The sequence below is a fragment of the Brienomyrus brachyistius genome, chromosome 22, assembly GCF_023856365.1.
Source record: "Brienomyrus brachyistius isolate T26 chromosome 22, BBRACH_0.4, whole genome shotgun sequence".
NCBI lineage: Eukaryota > Metazoa > Chordata > Actinopteri > Osteoglossiformes > Mormyridae > Brienomyrus > Brienomyrus brachyistius.
Genome location: NC_064554.1, coordinates 1,818,941 through 1,836,743, shown reverse-complemented (window position 1 = coordinate 1,836,743; position 17,803 = coordinate 1,818,941). Strand labels below are relative to the sequence as shown.

The 17,803-nt window shown below is 44.4% G+C and overlaps 1 protein-coding gene across 1 annotated transcript; it reads right to left on the bottom strand.

Annotated features, from left to right (window-relative positions):
• Positions 1-33: 33 nt before the first annotated feature.
• On the bottom strand, positions 34-16,579 carry LOC125718516 (guanylyl cyclase C-like). The gene is made up of 28 exons (XM_048992420.1): positions 16,460-16,579; positions 15,953-16,194; positions 14,713-14,825; positions 14,177-14,244; positions 12,550-12,768; positions 11,467-11,570; positions 11,016-11,106; positions 10,273-10,390; positions 9,422-9,581; positions 9,109-9,194; positions 8,479-8,596; positions 8,045-8,117; positions 7,788-7,890; positions 7,204-7,266; positions 6,997-7,068; positions 6,573-6,677; positions 6,323-6,409; positions 5,875-6,007; positions 5,056-5,193; positions 4,511-4,599; positions 4,319-4,410; positions 3,819-3,977; positions 3,364-3,556; positions 3,110-3,284; positions 2,150-2,248; positions 1,932-2,026; positions 872-948; positions 34-728 (listed from the first exon to the last, which is right to left on the bottom strand). Exons 2-28 carry the CDS (start codon positions 16,152-16,154, stop codon positions 527-529), a joined length of 3,234 nt encoding a protein of 1,077 aa, XP_048848377.1. The 5' UTR covers positions 16,155-16,194; positions 16,460-16,579; the 3' UTR covers positions 34-526.
• Between the last annotated feature and the right edge of the window lie 1,224 nt (positions 16,580-17,803).

Below are 17,803 nucleotides of genomic sequence, written 5' to 3'. Positions count from 1 at the left end.
TGCAAAAAGCAACTTTATTAGCATAACACACATTTGAAATGCATGGATATTGTCAAAGCATGCTGTAATAAAACATTTTGTAACATATTACCTATCAGAGCTACATGAAATGTAGTATTAGGATATCAATGATAACTGCTGTGAAAGAACAAGTGAACTGAAGAAGAAACTATCAAAATCAAAAATAAAGTTGCAAAGGAAAAACCAATAGTACCACACAGGTATTAGAAGAAACAATATCATATGTAAAGATCATGTACTTTTTTGTAGACAACAGTCTGGTTTTACAAGGTAAATATAGGGTGTATGGGTTAAATGCATTAGATTGACATGTCTATAGGCAGATGATTGGGATGCAATATTATTGAGTATATTGTTCAGTTGTCTCGTAAGTATTGGTCCTGGTTGTTCTTGTCGTTTTAGTGGAGTGTCACTCACAGAATAATGGAGACTCATGGTTTGTGAGAACCACAGAGCTGGACTCAGGAGTCACCAGCAGAGGGCGCTTTCTTTTTCACCTGCAAGGCTATAGGTACGTGGTAAAATCATTCAGTGTGGGCAAGTGAAGGTACTCCGGTTGGTAGTCAGCCTGGCCTTCGTCCCTCCTCCTCCTCCTCCCTCGGATGGAGAGGGTGTTACTCCTGTCCAGCCCTTCCGCACGCCCCCGCTTCTCCAGGGTGGACTTGATCATGCCTGCCAGGTCTTCCTGCAGCCTCAGGAAGTTCTCTCTGTAAGGAGACAGGAGGAGGGGAGTGGCTATGATTACAGTCGCTGCGGTACAGTCGCTTGCCAGTCTCTAAAATGGCCGACGTGAGAACATGACACTGGACAGCGAATGATGGCGCCGAGGGCTCAGCTGGTTGGGACTCACGCCGTGGGGGGGGTGGGCAGGTTATACACCTCGCCAGTGATGCCCGTCAGCCAGTAGGTCGTCTCAGTGCCTTTACCCTGGAACACACAGGGAGACCCATAGCTCTCTGGTTAGCTTGGGGACCTTTAATTTCATACACATTACATTTGAGTCATGGTTTCCAGAGGAACTTTAATGCACAGGCTTTCCCAGGCTGAAGCCCAGGGGCCTCAAGGGGCTTCAACTGACCGTATTTAATAAACCGTCAATAGATTTCACCATTGTCCCTCCCCCCCCATACCTTCCCGGTCCACACCTACAACATTGTAGAAATAGTAGGGGTCCTTTTACACATAAAATGTTACACAGGGGTGGCACAGTCATACATAGCATTGTTGCCTCCCACCTCAGAGTCTCCACCAGGATTCCATGTGTCTGTGGAGTTTGCGTGTCATCATCGGGTTTCCTCTGGGTTCTCCGGTTTCCACCCACAGTCCAAAAACATCCATCCATCCATCCATTTTCCAAACCGCTTATCCTATTGGGTCGCCGGGGGTCCGGAGCCTATCCCGGAAGCAATGGGCACGAGGCAGGGAACAACCCAGGATGGGGGGCCAGCCCATCGCAGGGCACACTCACACATCATTCACTCACACATTCACACCTCTGAGGCTAATTGGAATTGCCAAATTGCCGTAGGTGTGACTGGTGTCTGAGTTTGCCCTGCAATAGGTTGGCACCCCATCCTGGGTTGCTCCTTGCCTTATGCCCATAGGCTCCTGACTGGCTCCAGACCCCCCATGACCATAAATAAGATACGCGGTTATAGAAAATGGATGGACATTTTACACATCTGAACCGAACTGGAGGGCCCGCATCCAAAATCAGTGATACATGGCAAACAGATTCCATCTATTGCCTGCTTCTTCCATTCTGTGTCATCTGGAGCCCAAACCGGTCTGTGTCTATACCCCTCACCTCTGGGGGCTTGTTGTTGAAATTTAATGGTTTTTCAGTTCACATCTCCAAAGTGAGCAAAATCTAGGTCAATGGAGAAACCACCGACGTTCGGCTTGCTTACTTTAAGGTAGATCTCCCCTCTCCTCTCAAACTCAAACTTGCAGTCTGTCCTCTGGAGGATTTCAATAGTGGGCTGACTGATGTGGATTCGCAGAGCTGGGAAGCACCAGGAAAGGAGATCAGCTTATTATTGCTCAGGTGCATATTTATGCATCAATAGTAGACAATTGCGTAGCTTCAACGCATGTATGTGTGTATGTCCCAGCAGGTGGTTTTTACGGAGGCCTGTGGACTCCATCCGGGAGGCGGTGTTAACAGTGTCACCAAACAGGCAGTAGCGCGGCATTTTCACACCCACTACCCCAGCAGCGCAGGGACCTATACAAAGAAACAGATGTAACAAGCACAGGGTCACACATGGGCACACATGGTCTATGACAGGACAGCCCCGTTCGATGAAAGTTTCCTACAGCATACAAATAACATCCTGATCCGTGTACAGTCCACCCTTCTGCATTGTGACTTCGACCCCATTGCAGTCTTGATATACTGTATAATAGGGAGCAAGGGAGGCATAAAAAAGTAAAAGGGAATCTCTGCGAAAGCTGCAGATGACACGCGAGGGCCAGCGGACAAAAAGTTTATTAACTTATAAATGCATAAAATATAAATGTTGATCTGGACGACGCCGAGCTGGGCGGCCTCTCACATGATATCTTGCAGTGATCTTTGTATCGCGAGTTTCTCATGTCTTTTTGTTTTGGGGGGGCGCCCTTACCCCCGTGATGTGGAAGGATCGACTAATTACTAAATATGAACAAGGCTGTAATGTTCCTTTTCAAGGAATTCTGAAGAGGATATGTAACATGATGCAACAGGTCATACCCTAACACGGTAGCTTGGTCGATGATACCTGAGTGGACCTCGATGTGGGCGTGACCTGATATATTGTGCCTTACTGATCCCTGAAGTGGGAGTGGCGTTGTATCTTGTACCTGAGTGGGCCCTGAAGTGGGTGTGGCTTGGTGTCTTACACCTGAGTTGGCCCTGAAGTGAGTGTGGCCTGGTGTCTTATACTCTAGTTAACCCTGAAGAGGGTGTTGCCTGGTTTCTTGTACTTGAGTGGACCTTGAAGTGGGTGTGGCTTGGAATTTTATACCTAAGTTGACCCTGAACTGGGTGTGGCCTGGTGTTTGACACGAGTTGACCCTGAAGTGGGTGTGGCCTGGTATCTTGTACCTGAGTGGATCCCGATGCGCATCCATACAGGCAGGCTGGGCATGTGGCGTAACTTGAAGCTGCCCAGGAATGACAAGATATCCAGAGCCATGCGGGTGATGTCCACAGCATGCCTGTTTCCGTTCCTGCGTGGAAGCCCTGATGCCGCCATGTAGGCATCACCAATGGTCTCCACCTGATGTGCAAGAATAGTAAAAGGTCTCCAAATGGACGTGAAATAGTGCTCCTTGCCAAAATGCCACCACCCTTCATACCTTGTAGACATCGTGGTTGTCGAGGATGCTATCGAAGTTCCTGTAGATGTCGTTAAGCATGTCCACCACCTCCATGGGCGTGCTGTACTGGCAGAGCGTGGTGAAGCCCACTATGTCGCTGAAGTAGATGGTCACCTCCTCGAAGAGCTCCGGTTCCACGTGGCCCGTCTCCTTCAGGGACCTCACTACGGGACTGCGGGTGGTAGGTTGGGGTCACATGAGGGTCATGTCACTTTACTGATGGATAATGGCCTTCACCTTAGTCCTTTCTCTATCTCTGAACAACACAAACTAAAAGCAGCTGGCCCTATCTTCTGAATTCAGAATGTAAAAGCTTCCTGGTGGCCTGGGATTGGATTCCACAGAGGTGCTCAAATGGTTTCTAAAAGGCAGCTTCGGATTTAAATGTCATTTCATCGTTAAGTCCAACACCCCCCCCCCCCCCCCACACTCACGCAGGCAGCAGCATGACATTGAGGCAGTCGGCCCGGTCCCTCTCGGCCTTGTAGAGAGCCGTACGCTCCTCCACCAGGTGTTCCAGGTTGCGGGAGTACATCTGCAGCCGCCGGATCAGGTTGTCCATGTAGCTTTCGTTGGCCCGGTCGTGGAGGTTACTGCAGAGTTACAGACCCCGCAAACACATACTTGTTTATTCTCTTTGTGATCTGTAAGTCTGAGACATGAGGTGCACTGTGGTTCAATGACCTAAATCTTTGGACCTGTAATCAGAAGGTTGCTGGTTCAAGCCCTTGCCTTAGCAGAGCAATCTCCACTGGACCCATCTGCCAGGACCTTAACTCCCTGAAATGCTCCAACAGCACTGGAAGAAGCATTCCAATGTACTCATACTTGTGCAAATAGCAAAAAGAATCATTTCCTTCAGATGTGGCAATTCTGTCTGACTTTTCCCAATTTAAAAAGCTGTGGTCACATGCTGATAAGCTTTTACGCTCACCTGATAATCTTGCTCAGGGAGCTCTCAATCTTCTTGAAGTCCGCTCTTTTCTCTGGGTCCTCGTCCCAACTGTTCTTAATGAGTCCGTGCAGCTGTGAGCGTTGGGACACACAGATGGAGGGGTGACGCCCTTGGACCAATTTGGGCACATGGTGGGATGACCAAGGAGACGGTCAGCTGGAGTGGCCATACCTCCTGTTCTGCCTCTCCCTGCACCTGAAAGCCGAGGTCAGGTCTGAAGAAACATGTGGGTGTGGGGTGCTCCACTCTGAACAGCTTCTCTAAAGAAAGAGACCCATAAAAACATGACCTCCAGTCACCCGATTCATTTTGACAGGGCGCTGTACTCCTTTGCTCTCCTTTTTACAGAGCACTATACTCCTTTCCTCTCCTTTTGAGAGAGCGCTATACTCCTTTGCTCTCCTTTTTACAGAACATTATACTTTTTTGCTCTCCTTTTTACAGAGCGTTATACTCCTTTGCTCTCCTTTTGACAGAGCACTACTCCTCTGCTCTCCATTTGACAGAGCACTATACTCTGCTTTCATTTTGACAGAGCGCTGTACTCCTCCGCTCTCCATTTGACAGAGCACTATACTCGTTTTCACAGAGCACTATACTCTGCTTTCATTTTGACAGAGCGCTGTACTCCTCTGCTCTCCATTTGACAGAGCACTATACTCGTTTTGACAGAGCACTATATTATCTTACTTCAGTGTGCATTTTCCTGGCCTTACCTGCAGTGTCGGAGCAGGCCCTGGTGTAGAAGGGGGCCTTCCTCAGCATGATCTCATGTGCAATGATGGCGTAGCTGTACACGTCGCCCTTCTGGGAGACGCCTCCTCTGCGCAGGTGCTCCGGCGCTGTCCACAGGTCTGATGAGGTAACAGGAGAACGTGCGAGGGGTGAGGAACCAGGGTGAGCAGGGAAAATCACAGGTGTCATTGATATGGTAAAATCCCCTTAAGATGTGTCAACTCCAATGGCAAGGAAGTTGTGGGAAACAGACAATAAACAGTTAGACAGGACATAAAGGTATAAATATATTAGTGAAACAAACTCGGTGTGCAAAACAGAAGGTCTACAACTGTAGCATTATCTAAATATTCAAATCATCTGCAAGATAAAAAACGTTTAGATTGTGGTATCTTCTTGTCTAGTAGAGTGAAAAATTAAAGTCATGTTGTGCTTCCAGTCACTCACTTTCAATTGATAATGACATTTTATGATATTTTGTTTATTGCCTTTTGTACAGGTCTTCACACATCTTATCTTATTCTCCTATAAAAGCCAGAGTGACAAAGGGTTTAGGGTTACAGTATAGTGTTAGCCACTTATCTGGCACCCATGGAGCAGGGTTTGGGGTCTTTGGGCCTCACTCAAGGGCTCAAATGACATATGTTCACTCTGCAAGCCACAGGATTTGAACTAGTAATCTTCCCATCACAGGTATGGAGTTTTGACTCACAGTGCTTCTCACTGTCTCTCCTTAATGACAGCAGTGGAGTTTATTACTGCTTGTTTATTACTTTTTATGAGTGTAGGTTAGACCTTGCCTTTTCCCGGGACCAGGATCGTGTTACAGCCAAAGTCGGTGATCTTCACCACCATGCGGTTGTCCACCACGCAGTTGGTGGACTTCAGGCGCCCGTGGACACTGATGCTGCTGGAGTGGAGGTAAGACATGCCCTGCACGGGTCACCATGAATGACAACCTGAGTGAGACACTGGCTATGGACATGACCTGATGACCTAGAGGTTATTCCTCTTGAAGAATTAAGTTCCTGCACTTAAGTATACAAGGACGCATTGGATTGGTGTAAAAGTTACGTAAATCAGGCTGGTTTATACATTTTTTCACGTGTTGGAACAGTCCCCAGCCCGCGTGACACCTACTCACACTGCATCAGATTTACTTCCATGTGTTGAATCGCAGATTAAATTTTCCTCTGTAATTACTCTCATTTCCTGCATATAGACACACACCTTCTGCTCATACGGTACCTTGGCAATGTCATACATGACCGAAGTCTTGAACTCCAAGTTCATAAAGGTGTCATCTGGGTAGGAGATTTTATCATCCAGTACATACTACAAGGAGGAAAGATACATGGAAGAGAGCTGTGGGTATGTGACGGGAAAAGCTTTTATGAGCATCCGGCTGTAAATATGACCATCTGTTCAGTCACTGGGTAAACCCAAATGACAGGCCATCCATCAGAGACAGTCCAGCCAGGTACCGTTCCATTCCTACCCTCAGGGATCCCCGTTCGCAGTACTCGAAGACCCCAAAGACACCATGCTCGAATTTGACCGTGCCGTAGAACTTCGTCAAATTGTAGTAGTCGATGCGTAGCAACTGAGGAACAAGAAGGGGGAGGCTAAGGGGAGGGGTGGGACCGCAAGACAGGCACAAGTAGCCGGGCCAACATTGGTGGTCATGTGACTTGATTGCCCAGCAAATAAAAACATGGACATGTTACATGAGGCCCTACTGTTGAACCTGTGAGGGTCGTAGTTAAAATATTAGGCCCTATAATATCCAGGTTATGCTAAGAAACTGAGTCCCAGTGTTGACCTACTTGTGAGGTCTCAAAAGTCCCGTGTTGAGGTCGGCTGCAAAAAGGACAGAGTAACAAACAGATGGGGGACTAGAAGGTACGGCTGATGAACTTTACCGCATTGAGCTCGATCCTCTGGGTCTCGCTAAAATAGCCGTCTGTGTGGTAGAGCTCCTTAAGAATCACAATCTGAAAGGATACAAGCTTTGTTATACCTTTCTCACCAAACTGCCTTATTTTATCATGATTCCTTCAGAGCAGGACAAAGATGAGGAAGCCATAGGAAAATGGTTGGTGGCCACACACTGAACCACATAACAGGACCTTTTTGTCATAGCGAGCCACATGCATTCTCTCGGTGCTCTCTTTCCTGTGATCTTCATCAATCTGTTACAAGAAATAGAGAGTGAGATTAATTTAAAGAAAACGACAGAGGACTATTATATTAAAACAGTACTCCAGGGGACCCCTAATCCCACATTTCTGTGACACACCAAAATTAACTCTGTACAACATGGATAATTATCAGAGGTGGATAGTTCAGGTCCAGAAAGTAAAAATTCAGACAAAGATTTTGCTTCAACCAACCAGCTGCGTATAAAGAATCATAGTGACAGAGGACTCAACTGGTTGGTAGAAACAAAACCTTGGTTTGCATTTGTGCTTTCTGGACCTGAACTATCCACATCTGATGTTGCACGATCTTAATTATCATTTGTGTTGAAAATGTACTACTACATACAACATGATAAAAATATATTTGGAAACAAAACATGAGCTACATGAACCAGGGATGAAAGTGAGGAATCCATGACAAGCTGGAAGAGAGGAGCAGGGTGAGAGGAGCTTGCTTTTGCCCTGCCCAGCCCTGCTTGGCTGGGATGTGGGGTGGACAGGGAAGACCTCACCTTCAAGGAGACTAGGCTGTGCTCCTTCCCATCCACGGGACAAATGAGGCTGGACTCGATATGGAACCACCTCTTCTTGATCTCACGTGCTCTTTTGTTTTGCCTGCCGCCCAGAAGATATTTTATCACTGCAATGAACTAGCAGATGAGCTGTCTACCGTTCAGCAGTGGTGTGGGGTATGGAAGGAATCAGAAAGGGAATATTAAAATATGGGATCTGATCGTAAGTGCAGTGTGAGGTTAGAGGGCATGGATACCTGTAGAACACGAAAGCAATGACTGACATCACCAGCAAGACGATCCCCAGAATGAGGACAACGATGTTGAGCTCTAGAGGAGTCAGGAACAATGTGGTCTATCCAAGTTAGGAATTTATGATTGACACCTTCATAACCTATTTCTAATCCATACCATACTACCTCATGAGAAGGAGGATGTTTCTCAATACAAAGAATGCAAGACTGGTCTTGGCAAGAGCGGTCTTGCTAACATGCCTGCCAAGAACAAACTTGGGGCGCAATGAATCATGCAATTTGTCTTGTTTGGTGATGATGCGAGAGATGTATCCTTGATATTTGGAGTGGGGCAAAAACGACATCCGGGGTTTTTACCGTCCTCTGTACTTCTGTTCTTATTATTGGAACTGGTCTTCGACAATGGAAGATGATGTAAAATAGGTAAGCATTGTTACCGTTTACCAGGGGGCGGTCATCTGGCAGGCCTCCATCAGCCCACAGGAAGCAACAAGGCTTTTCATTGACAACTGTGGTCACGTTGGTGGACGTGTCAAACTCAAACAGAAGCTTGTACTGTGGGAGGAACAGACTCAAGTCAGATCTGAAGAGAGGGGTGGAGGGCAGGGATGTGCAGGGGGTGGGGGCAGCTGGGCACCTGTCCCATTAACCTAAAAGATCTGAAACCTGAAAGTCCCTCCCTTTCAAGTTGCCCCATTTGGTCAGTAAAATTTGTCAAGAGACCCCACCCCGTCCATCAAAGAGTCTGTATGGTACAGCTCCTGAAAGATCACAATCAGAAGGGACACAAACTGTATCCCGGCTATTGCTTTACGAGAGTGTCCGATCCCTGGCTTTTACTGAATATCGATTTCACCATTGGCAGACTTGAGAATGCTTCTTCCTCTATTCCTGCACCTCGTCTCTTCACCATTTTAAGAAGCAAAATACTTCATATTCCCTGCTTTTTTATGTGCTACCTGCAGTGAAATTAACATTCCCATCATCCTCTTTTCTTGATTTTGACAATGGCATCCACACACCATTAATCATGATGGCTGTGTTGTGACTGATAAATGTCAGCTTACCTGATTGTCAACATTGTCCACATAAAGGATGGAAAGATTCACATCCCTGTCCCCGTATTCATCCAGTACATAGTGCCCAGCCATTCCTAAACAAACAAATACATGTGAGTATACCACGTTTTTGCTCTCTCCCATCTCCCTGCCAGACAGACCACATTTTTATTCTAGAGCTGCTAAACATGTATCTAGGGGTCCTTGTAGCAACACTATTCGAGTGGCCCCACCAGGAGTAACTAGTCTATGTGAGGTTTATTCTGTTCTAGAATGTTCTTAATACATCCTACAAAGTCAGTGTCCTTCCCAGGAACTATACCTTCAAAGGAGATGTTCCTGAAGGGACTACTTGTCAAGACCTCCTGCTCGCCACTGTTTTCCATGCTGATGGGGGGTGATTCTGCCATCTGCCTTAGCACGTGTCCAAAGAGCAGGACACTGTCATGATACCCTATGACATAGTCACTCAGTCTCTTTATCTGGGGAGAAATGATGGAGAACCAGGCAGACATGAGAGACAAAGATCAAGAGATGATTGGGTTGTCCCTATTTTAGCCATTGTATTCACCTTATAGCAAAAAACCTTGAGGTGATGAAGAAATGCATATGAAATATTGCAACGACCAAGAAAATGTTCAACATCTCAAAAATTTCTCAAAACTTAGACTGTTCAAAATAGCCCTTTTTCGTTTTAATAACAGCATTGCCGACTTCTGGCATTCATTCACCCAGCTTCCAGATGTAGCCTCCTAGAATGCTTCTTCAACAGGCCTGAAGGAGTTTCCACAAGCTCTGGCCACAAGTTGGCTACCTTGATCTTACTCTTCCGTCCATCTCATCCCAAACCAGTTTAGGTAAGGGAATTGTGGGGGGCCAAGTCATCTGTCACAGCATTCCATCTCTTTCCTCGTTCACAAGATAATACAGTTCTACCTAACCTCAAGGTGTGCATAGGGCTGTCATGAAAACAAATTTCAGTAGGTGTGCCGAGAATATTGACTGGCACTGCATACACCTGAACATTCATCCAAAAGTTCTCTTCTTGGTACTGGTACAACCAAGTCATATTATTAAAATATTGGAAGGAAAAAATATCAACGAAATAACCCCCAGTACCCAAAAAGTTAAACTATAAAAGAGTTTATATAAAAAACATAGGCAATGTCTTACCTGTTCTACTCCTGAAAGATTGTAGGGATAACTGGAGTAGTTTCTCTGGTACGGTAATGTGAGGACTAGAACATTTTGCATGGCTGAGTCAGCTGTCGTGTTTTGATGGTACTCATGGCTGGTAAGGAAAGATGTTATTTTAGACATGATTTCAATCACTGTTTTATTCTCAGCAATTAACTAGAAACGTGCATTAGTATGAGGACAGGATGAGAGGTCTGTGGGGAGGCGCGGTATGAGGACAGGATGAGAGGTCTGTGGGGAGGCGCGGGTATGAGGACAGGATGAGAGGTCTGTGGGGAGGCGCGGTATGAGGACAGGATGAGAGGTCTGTGGGGAGGCGCGGGTATGAGGACAGGATGAGAGGTTTATGGGGAGGCGCGGGTATGAGGACAGGATGAGAGGTCTGTGGGGAGGCGCGGGTATGAGGACAGGATGAGAGGTCTGTTGGGAGGCGCGGGTATGAGGACAGGATGAGAGGTCTGTGGGGAGGCGTAGTATGAGGACAGGATGAGAGGTCTGTGGGGAGGCATGGGTATGAGGACAGAGGGAGATGTACTGTGTGCAACTGGGATGGCAGATTTCATCATGTTACAGCCAGTACTTGTTTGGCACACACTGTTTGAAACTTATGAACTGTTTATTTCTGGAATTTTTCAATTTTTTATTCAGACTGTGGTAAACCATGGGTAACTGAAACCATGGTTATATTTGTCCCGCTGTAGTGAGAAGGTCAGACTGACTTGTAAAGGTCAATGAAGAGGACGCTGGAATCCAGCTTCACACCCCATGTCAGATTGAGGAAATCTTCCTGACATCCACAGAGGATGAACACTGAACAAGAAGAGCAAAAACATCTTAGTGTGTCAATGTACTTGGGTGTGTAAGAGGAAGGTATTTTCTGTGCTGTTTTGCTGGCCGTTTTGGATCTTGGAGAAATGATAGGGGCATCAAATACTCTGCAAAGGAAAACACTTGGGGCCCGCTGAGTGTGGATGGAAATGTAGCAGTTTCCTTATCCAGTCCTTGGGGACCCACATACAGTTCACATTTTTGCTCCCTCCCAGCTCCCAGCAGCAAATATGTGGACTGTCTGGCAGGAAGTTGGGATGGAGCAAAAACATGGATAGTCTCTGGGTCCCCAAGGACCAGACTGGGAAGCACTAAAATAGAGTGATAGAGGTTGATACATACAGTTGCTTTCCCTGTCTTTCTTCTGTAGTTTCTCCTTCATTTTCTCCTTTGTTCTCAGTATTTCCTTTCTGATTGAGTTGTCAAAATCTAAAGCATTAATATACCTGCATTTGACACAAAAAAAGCATGTGATGTCGTCACCTGTTTCCATGTGTTGTACAAAAATCAAGGGAACACATGTTCCCCTTACAAGTGCTCAGGTGCGCATGAAGCATTCATAAACCCATGTACAGAGATCCTGGCATCCCCAAAAAACACATGGTTTACATATTACTAAGTGGACCGGTGGCTCTGAGGCTAGGGATCTGTGCCAGCAACTCGATGGTTTCTGGTTCAAGTCCTGAGAATATCAGGAGTGATTCTACTCCATTGGGCCTTTCAGCAAGGTCCTTAACCTGCAGTTGCTTCATCCTGGGTATGACGTTAATCTACATCCAGCCATGCAAGCAGGTCCTCCAACTTACAGGGAAAAACTTGGGAGTTGGTAGCAGGACTGTTACTCCAGCCACCAGAAGAAAACTTGCACTGGTCAATTTGGACTAGGGTGGTGTTGAGGTATCACCCGCCACATGGCTGCACTCAGGTTCTCATCCCTGAGGTGGTTTGTCGTGTGGTGGGTGCAGCAACGCACTGTAATCAGTGCCTGCTCCTTACCTTACATATTACTGAACCTTAGACAAGAAGTATGCTTAGATCTTTTATTTTATCTATTTAAGTCAATTATTGTTAGTAGTGCAAACATTTTTAAACCTTTGGACCAGGAAACTTCAGTCCTAAACTTCTGCCACCTTAAAGGACTACAGATGAAGCTGTCAGCTTTTTAATTATTTTTTTAATTTTAATTACTGTATTGAATGTGCACCTCCCAGCTGTTCACTTATCCAATGTACCCTGAAAATCACATTTTCCTCCCTCAAAGCTGATATTTACCAACTTCTTTCAGACTAAGAGCTCACACAGACAGCCTTTACAACTTTGGTCTCGAAACACCTCAGGGCTGTCATAAAATACCATAAATGGCCACTTTATGATGATTACCCAAAGGGACAGACTGGGTTGCCATGGTGTGAGCTGGGACCTCACCAGAAGCAGTCCTCTGTGTTGTCGGGCTTCTTGTAGATGAAAACGGTCTCCCATCGTGGCTTGAGGCCCGGGTGAGTGAAGTTCCAGAAGTAGACGAAGAAGCTTGAGATCTTGCGCGCCGGGGGCAGAATCCGGGTGAGGTTGCCCTTGTAGTTGCAGGACAGGCCGAAGCTGCCGGCCGAGATGATGGGGATGCTCAGGTTTATCCCGACCTCCGCGCTGAAAGACGCAAAAGGGAGGCGAAGTGCTGGTCAGCAAACAGAGCGCAGTCAGGCTGCACCACTGGCTTTCCGGCTTAGTCAAAAGCACATATTCAGAACATGCCCATTAAAACACCTCTGTTACTCTGAGACTTGTCCCAACACACTGCTGTAATCACTGATTGATGAATCAAATTTGTTTACAGCTTTTATTACTTGTCTTTTACAGTGATATACTGTAATAATTCCAAGAGCAATCAAAATTAAAAAAAATACAATACATTGATACAGGGGAAAACTAAAAAAATATTAAAGCAGCCCTATTATTCGTATTTTCACTGTTCATGATTTTATTTTTAGGGCCAACCAGAATAGATTTACATACGTCAAAGTTCCAAAAACACATGTTCTTTCTCATACTGTACATCTCTATTCACCTTCTGCTCGAAACACTCTGTTTGAGCTTTAAGCCTCACCCTCAATGAGCCCTTTGTGCTCTGATTGGTCAGTTTGCCAGATTGGTCCACTTGCCCTACACTTTCTGTTCCAATAATTGTGTCATGAAGTGACCTCACCATGTCACTGATATAAGGGCTAGAATTTAGAATTTAGTGATTAATTGTCATTGTTGACACACCACACCACACAGTGCACAACAACATAATGTATCCTCTGCATTTAACCCATGTGTGATAATGTGACATAGCAGGGGGCAGCTAATTCAGCGCCCGGGGAGCAGTGCTTGGGGTGGTACCGTGCTCAGGGTACCTCAGTGGTGCCTTGCTGGTCGGGGATTCGAACCTGCAATCTTTCAATCACGAGTGCACTTTCCTAATCATTACACCACCACTGCCCACCTGCCTGGAATTCCAATGAGGAGTTTCAGGCAGGTTAGTGATGAGTGGTTTTTCTGGTGTGTACTTTGGGCCTTAACACTTTGCATTTACATACAAATAAAACTGCATAACACACTAAAGGAAATTGGAAAACCAGAAAAGCATGATATGCCCCCGTTAACTGGTTCTGTTGGGAAAACAGGCGTAGAAAATAAATATAAATTATGCATGGATTTGGCTAAGTGCTATGATACTGTTAAATCAACAGCCGTATATGCGGATTTATGGTATTTTACGACAGCGCTGAGGTGTAAAGGTTGCCTGTGTGAGCTCTTAATTTGAAAGAAGCTGATTCTGGTAAGTTTCCTTGTTCTCAAATGAGACAGCTTCATATAACCCTTTTTTGATACTTGTTCTTACATTCTTAAATCAAGTAATACTTTACCCTTTTTGGCTGTTTTCCAAATGGCAGATAGGGAAACATTGCAGTGAGGCTAGAAAAGTCAGTGAGAACGATGAGAGGAAAAGACAGGGGGAGGAAGGCAATAGAGGCGACAGGTGAGAGAGAGAGCGATGCATGGCAGGACTCACTCGGTGAGCTGGAAGGTGGCGTACGTGCAGGACGGTCCCAGCATGGCACAGCCAACCTCGTTTTGTTTCTGCAGCAGACATGGGAGCACACGGTACAATGGATGGCCGATATATGCAAAAACACGCCAAAAAGATTCCATAAACGGTATGCTTTATATGGAATTACAGCTGCCGACATCTCAGCTTCTCAAATAATGTCTCCGCAAAACACCAAAGAACAATACATTTAGACAAATTCTGCATTGTTGACTTTTTGGATTGGCCTTATGTCCATCCATCCATCCTATCCCAGGTTACATAGGGAACAATTCTGGGTTACACCCCCAATGCAGAGCATGTATGCACACACATTAACACATTACTGGCATTTCAGAAATTAGCCTGTTAGCGAAATGGAACAGATGGACGTCTAGGCATTGTAGGAAGATCCCTGATTTGGATTGTACTGCTGCTGAACATGACACTGTAGCGGCACATATGTAGCGGCACAACACAATTTAGAAACTGGTCTTACTATAATTGGTACTGATACTCACAATCAACTCCTTTAATATGCCCACGCCCCCGCAGGCACTGCTGGGACACCCCTTGCGTGTGTACAGGGAGGTGTTGAATCCACGATAGTTAGCAGTTAAACTGAAATTCAGACCTAAGAGAAGTACATACAGAAGAGATGGTTAGTCCAGTTAAATGTTGATTTTATTTGGTACCTGCCTTTCCAATTGTGCTATGAAAAGTGTGTGTGTGTGTGTGTGTGTGTGCAAAATTAAAAAAAAACACGTTTAAGTGGTCCTTTAAAACTATGTTGCTTTAAATCTATGGTATTGTGTTTGTCAGTTTAATGTCAGATAAGCAGACCTTATACATGTAAGCCTAACCATTTGAAAACCTCTCCTACAGTCACCATAGTATTTTCTGCAACCATCCTATACATCCATGTATTTTTTTACTTGACCACTATCATACCATGTTTTGATAAGCAATATATAATTCAGCAATTTAATAAAGTTGATTAATTTAGTGAGCTGGCGGTGACATTTATTGGATACATGGAATGGCTGAGGTACCCTTGAGGAGAGGTTTGGGAGCTGAAACCGTGATCTTCTAGCCATCATACATGATATCAGTTACTTTTTGGAGAGCAGGAGAAATTCTTTTTAGTTTTTATTGTTTTATTGTTCATTTTCAAATGCTCTACTGTTAAATTGTGTTTTTTCCTGAGCATATATATATATGTGTGTGTATATACATACACAGTACTGTGCAAAAGTCTTAGGCAGGCAAAGAAAATGATGTTTAGATTATCCTCGTGTTGGTGTAAAACTATGATATGATGCCTGTCAAAGTGTGTCAGCTTCGCCATTTCAGAACCTCTGCTAAAATCATCCTAGTATTTGCAGGGACCGTCCAGTGCAGCCATGTATTTTTTGACTTGGCCACTAGCACACCTCACACAGCTAGTCAATCTCTCACTGACTTTTTAAACCAATACATTGAATTAATTAATTGAGCTGTTGGTGAAATTTAACAAAATCATGGAACGGCTGAGGTGCCCCTGAGGAGAAGTTTGGGAACTGAAGCAGTGTTCATCTAGCCATCCAACTAGATATCAGTAACTTTTTAGAAAACAGAAGAAATTATTACTAATTTTATTGTGTTACTCCTAATTTGCACATGTTCTAATGTTAAATTGTGTTTTTTGTTCTAAACCAAAGTACACTTGCTACCCAGATAAACAGATTTAAACATTTCTTTGGACTGCCTAAGAGTTGTCACCTGCTGCCGCGTTTAGTTCTTTGTCTTTTTCGATGGCGCTATCCACCGCTAATTCCACCTCCTTCATACTCCACTGCGAGCCGTCGTCGTCCTCCAGCAGCACGACGTTGAGGATGTACGTGGAGTTGAGACAAGGCAGATTGAGCTGCCTGCCGAAGGCCGCCGGAGCGAAGAGGCATAGAAACCAGGCGGCGCCCGGCATCTCCGCTGCGCGACGCCGCTCACTGCCGCTACTGCTGATGCTTGTAAAAAACGAACAAATATACAACGTATATATAACGTAAAAAAATTGATGTATAGTATAACGTAAAAAAAATAAAAAATTAATATAAAATGTTAGTTATGGGTATAATTAGGTTACTAAAGTTTTTAAGAGCTGCCGAATATTAATTGTTTTGAAAATGAATTTAATTTCACGAAACTTTAGCCATTCAAGTTAAATGTATGAGAAATGTTCCAACCAAAATCTGCCTGATTTCATTTATCATTTCCCTTTACAATTGTTACCTTCCAGAAGGCAGATATACGCTGTTCTTAAAAAAAAGATCCAGAGTTGCAAAGGCTGTAACGCATAAGAAAATCGAGTAAGCTCTGTAGACGAGTAGTAAACAAACGGTATCTCGTCTATTCTCTTGCAGGAGGAATAGGAGCGTTTCATTTTATTGCCCTGTTTTGATGCTTTCGACTAGTTAATGAACAACCGAAGGCAGGAGAAATTTTGAGGAACAAGGATCAGGATTAAAAATGAAATTGAAATAAAGCATAATGCACACATGAAAGAGCAATGTGCATTAATAATATAAAGATGGATAGTTTTACACCCTTATTAGTAAGGCTACATGCAGGTTACATACACAAAGTTAGCGTAGTACAACAGTGAAGCGCATTTGTACGATTATGTAAATGAGTATGAAAGCAGGTAAGAAGAAATAAAACAGAAGGAGCAATGATATCTCTACGAGCAAATTCTCTTAGATACTGCATTTGGTTTAATGTAAAATTAAAATGAACGTGGGAAAGAGGGAACAAATAAATGACTATTTAAAAAAAGAACGACATCGTGAATTAGCGAGCGTGGCTGCGCAGGGATTAAGGCGTCAGCAGTCGCCATTAAATAAGACAGACGAAGGTTCCTGGAGCTGAAAACGAAGGAAGGCGAATGTCCCGCAGCAGCAGAAACTAAAAAATAAAGGCTAATGGGGGAAATTAATAAAATACAGTGTTTACAGCGCCGTTTAACTACTTATTTCAATTCCTCAGTACAGGATTAGTGCTTTCCATGTCCGTCATTAGGGCCGATCAGCCCGAGTATTTTAAGCCTAGCCCGAAGTACAGATGATAAAGTATGAACTGTACAAGTCGATGCCCAAATTACATCTATTTCCACCACTTTGTCTCACATCATCACACTTTTTAAGCCCGAGGCTGTTTGTTTTGTTCCCAATTAGCAAGGCAGCTGCTTCTGTTCCCACGTTGCACGTTTGGCCTTCTTACAATATTTGTATTGCTATACAGCAGCTAATATTTACTCTGAGAACTACTGTTTTTAAGCATTTTATATACATATTTTAAATAATACAGTAATACAGGTCCCAAAGAACTTTGCAGTGTATTTTTGATTTATTAAAATAATTGAAATGTCACACAATTGTTTGCAACAAACAACAGCTAGTTAATATGTTTGGGTACTTTGCAATCTATTGTTTTTTTTAACACTTAATATTGGGTGTATGTACAAACAGAGATTATGGTATATGAATCACTATTTATGTCGTTTGACGTTAGAGATGGTACATCTTACTGCTTGGAATTTTTTTTTTGGTTCCACTTTACAGTGACTCCATATATAAA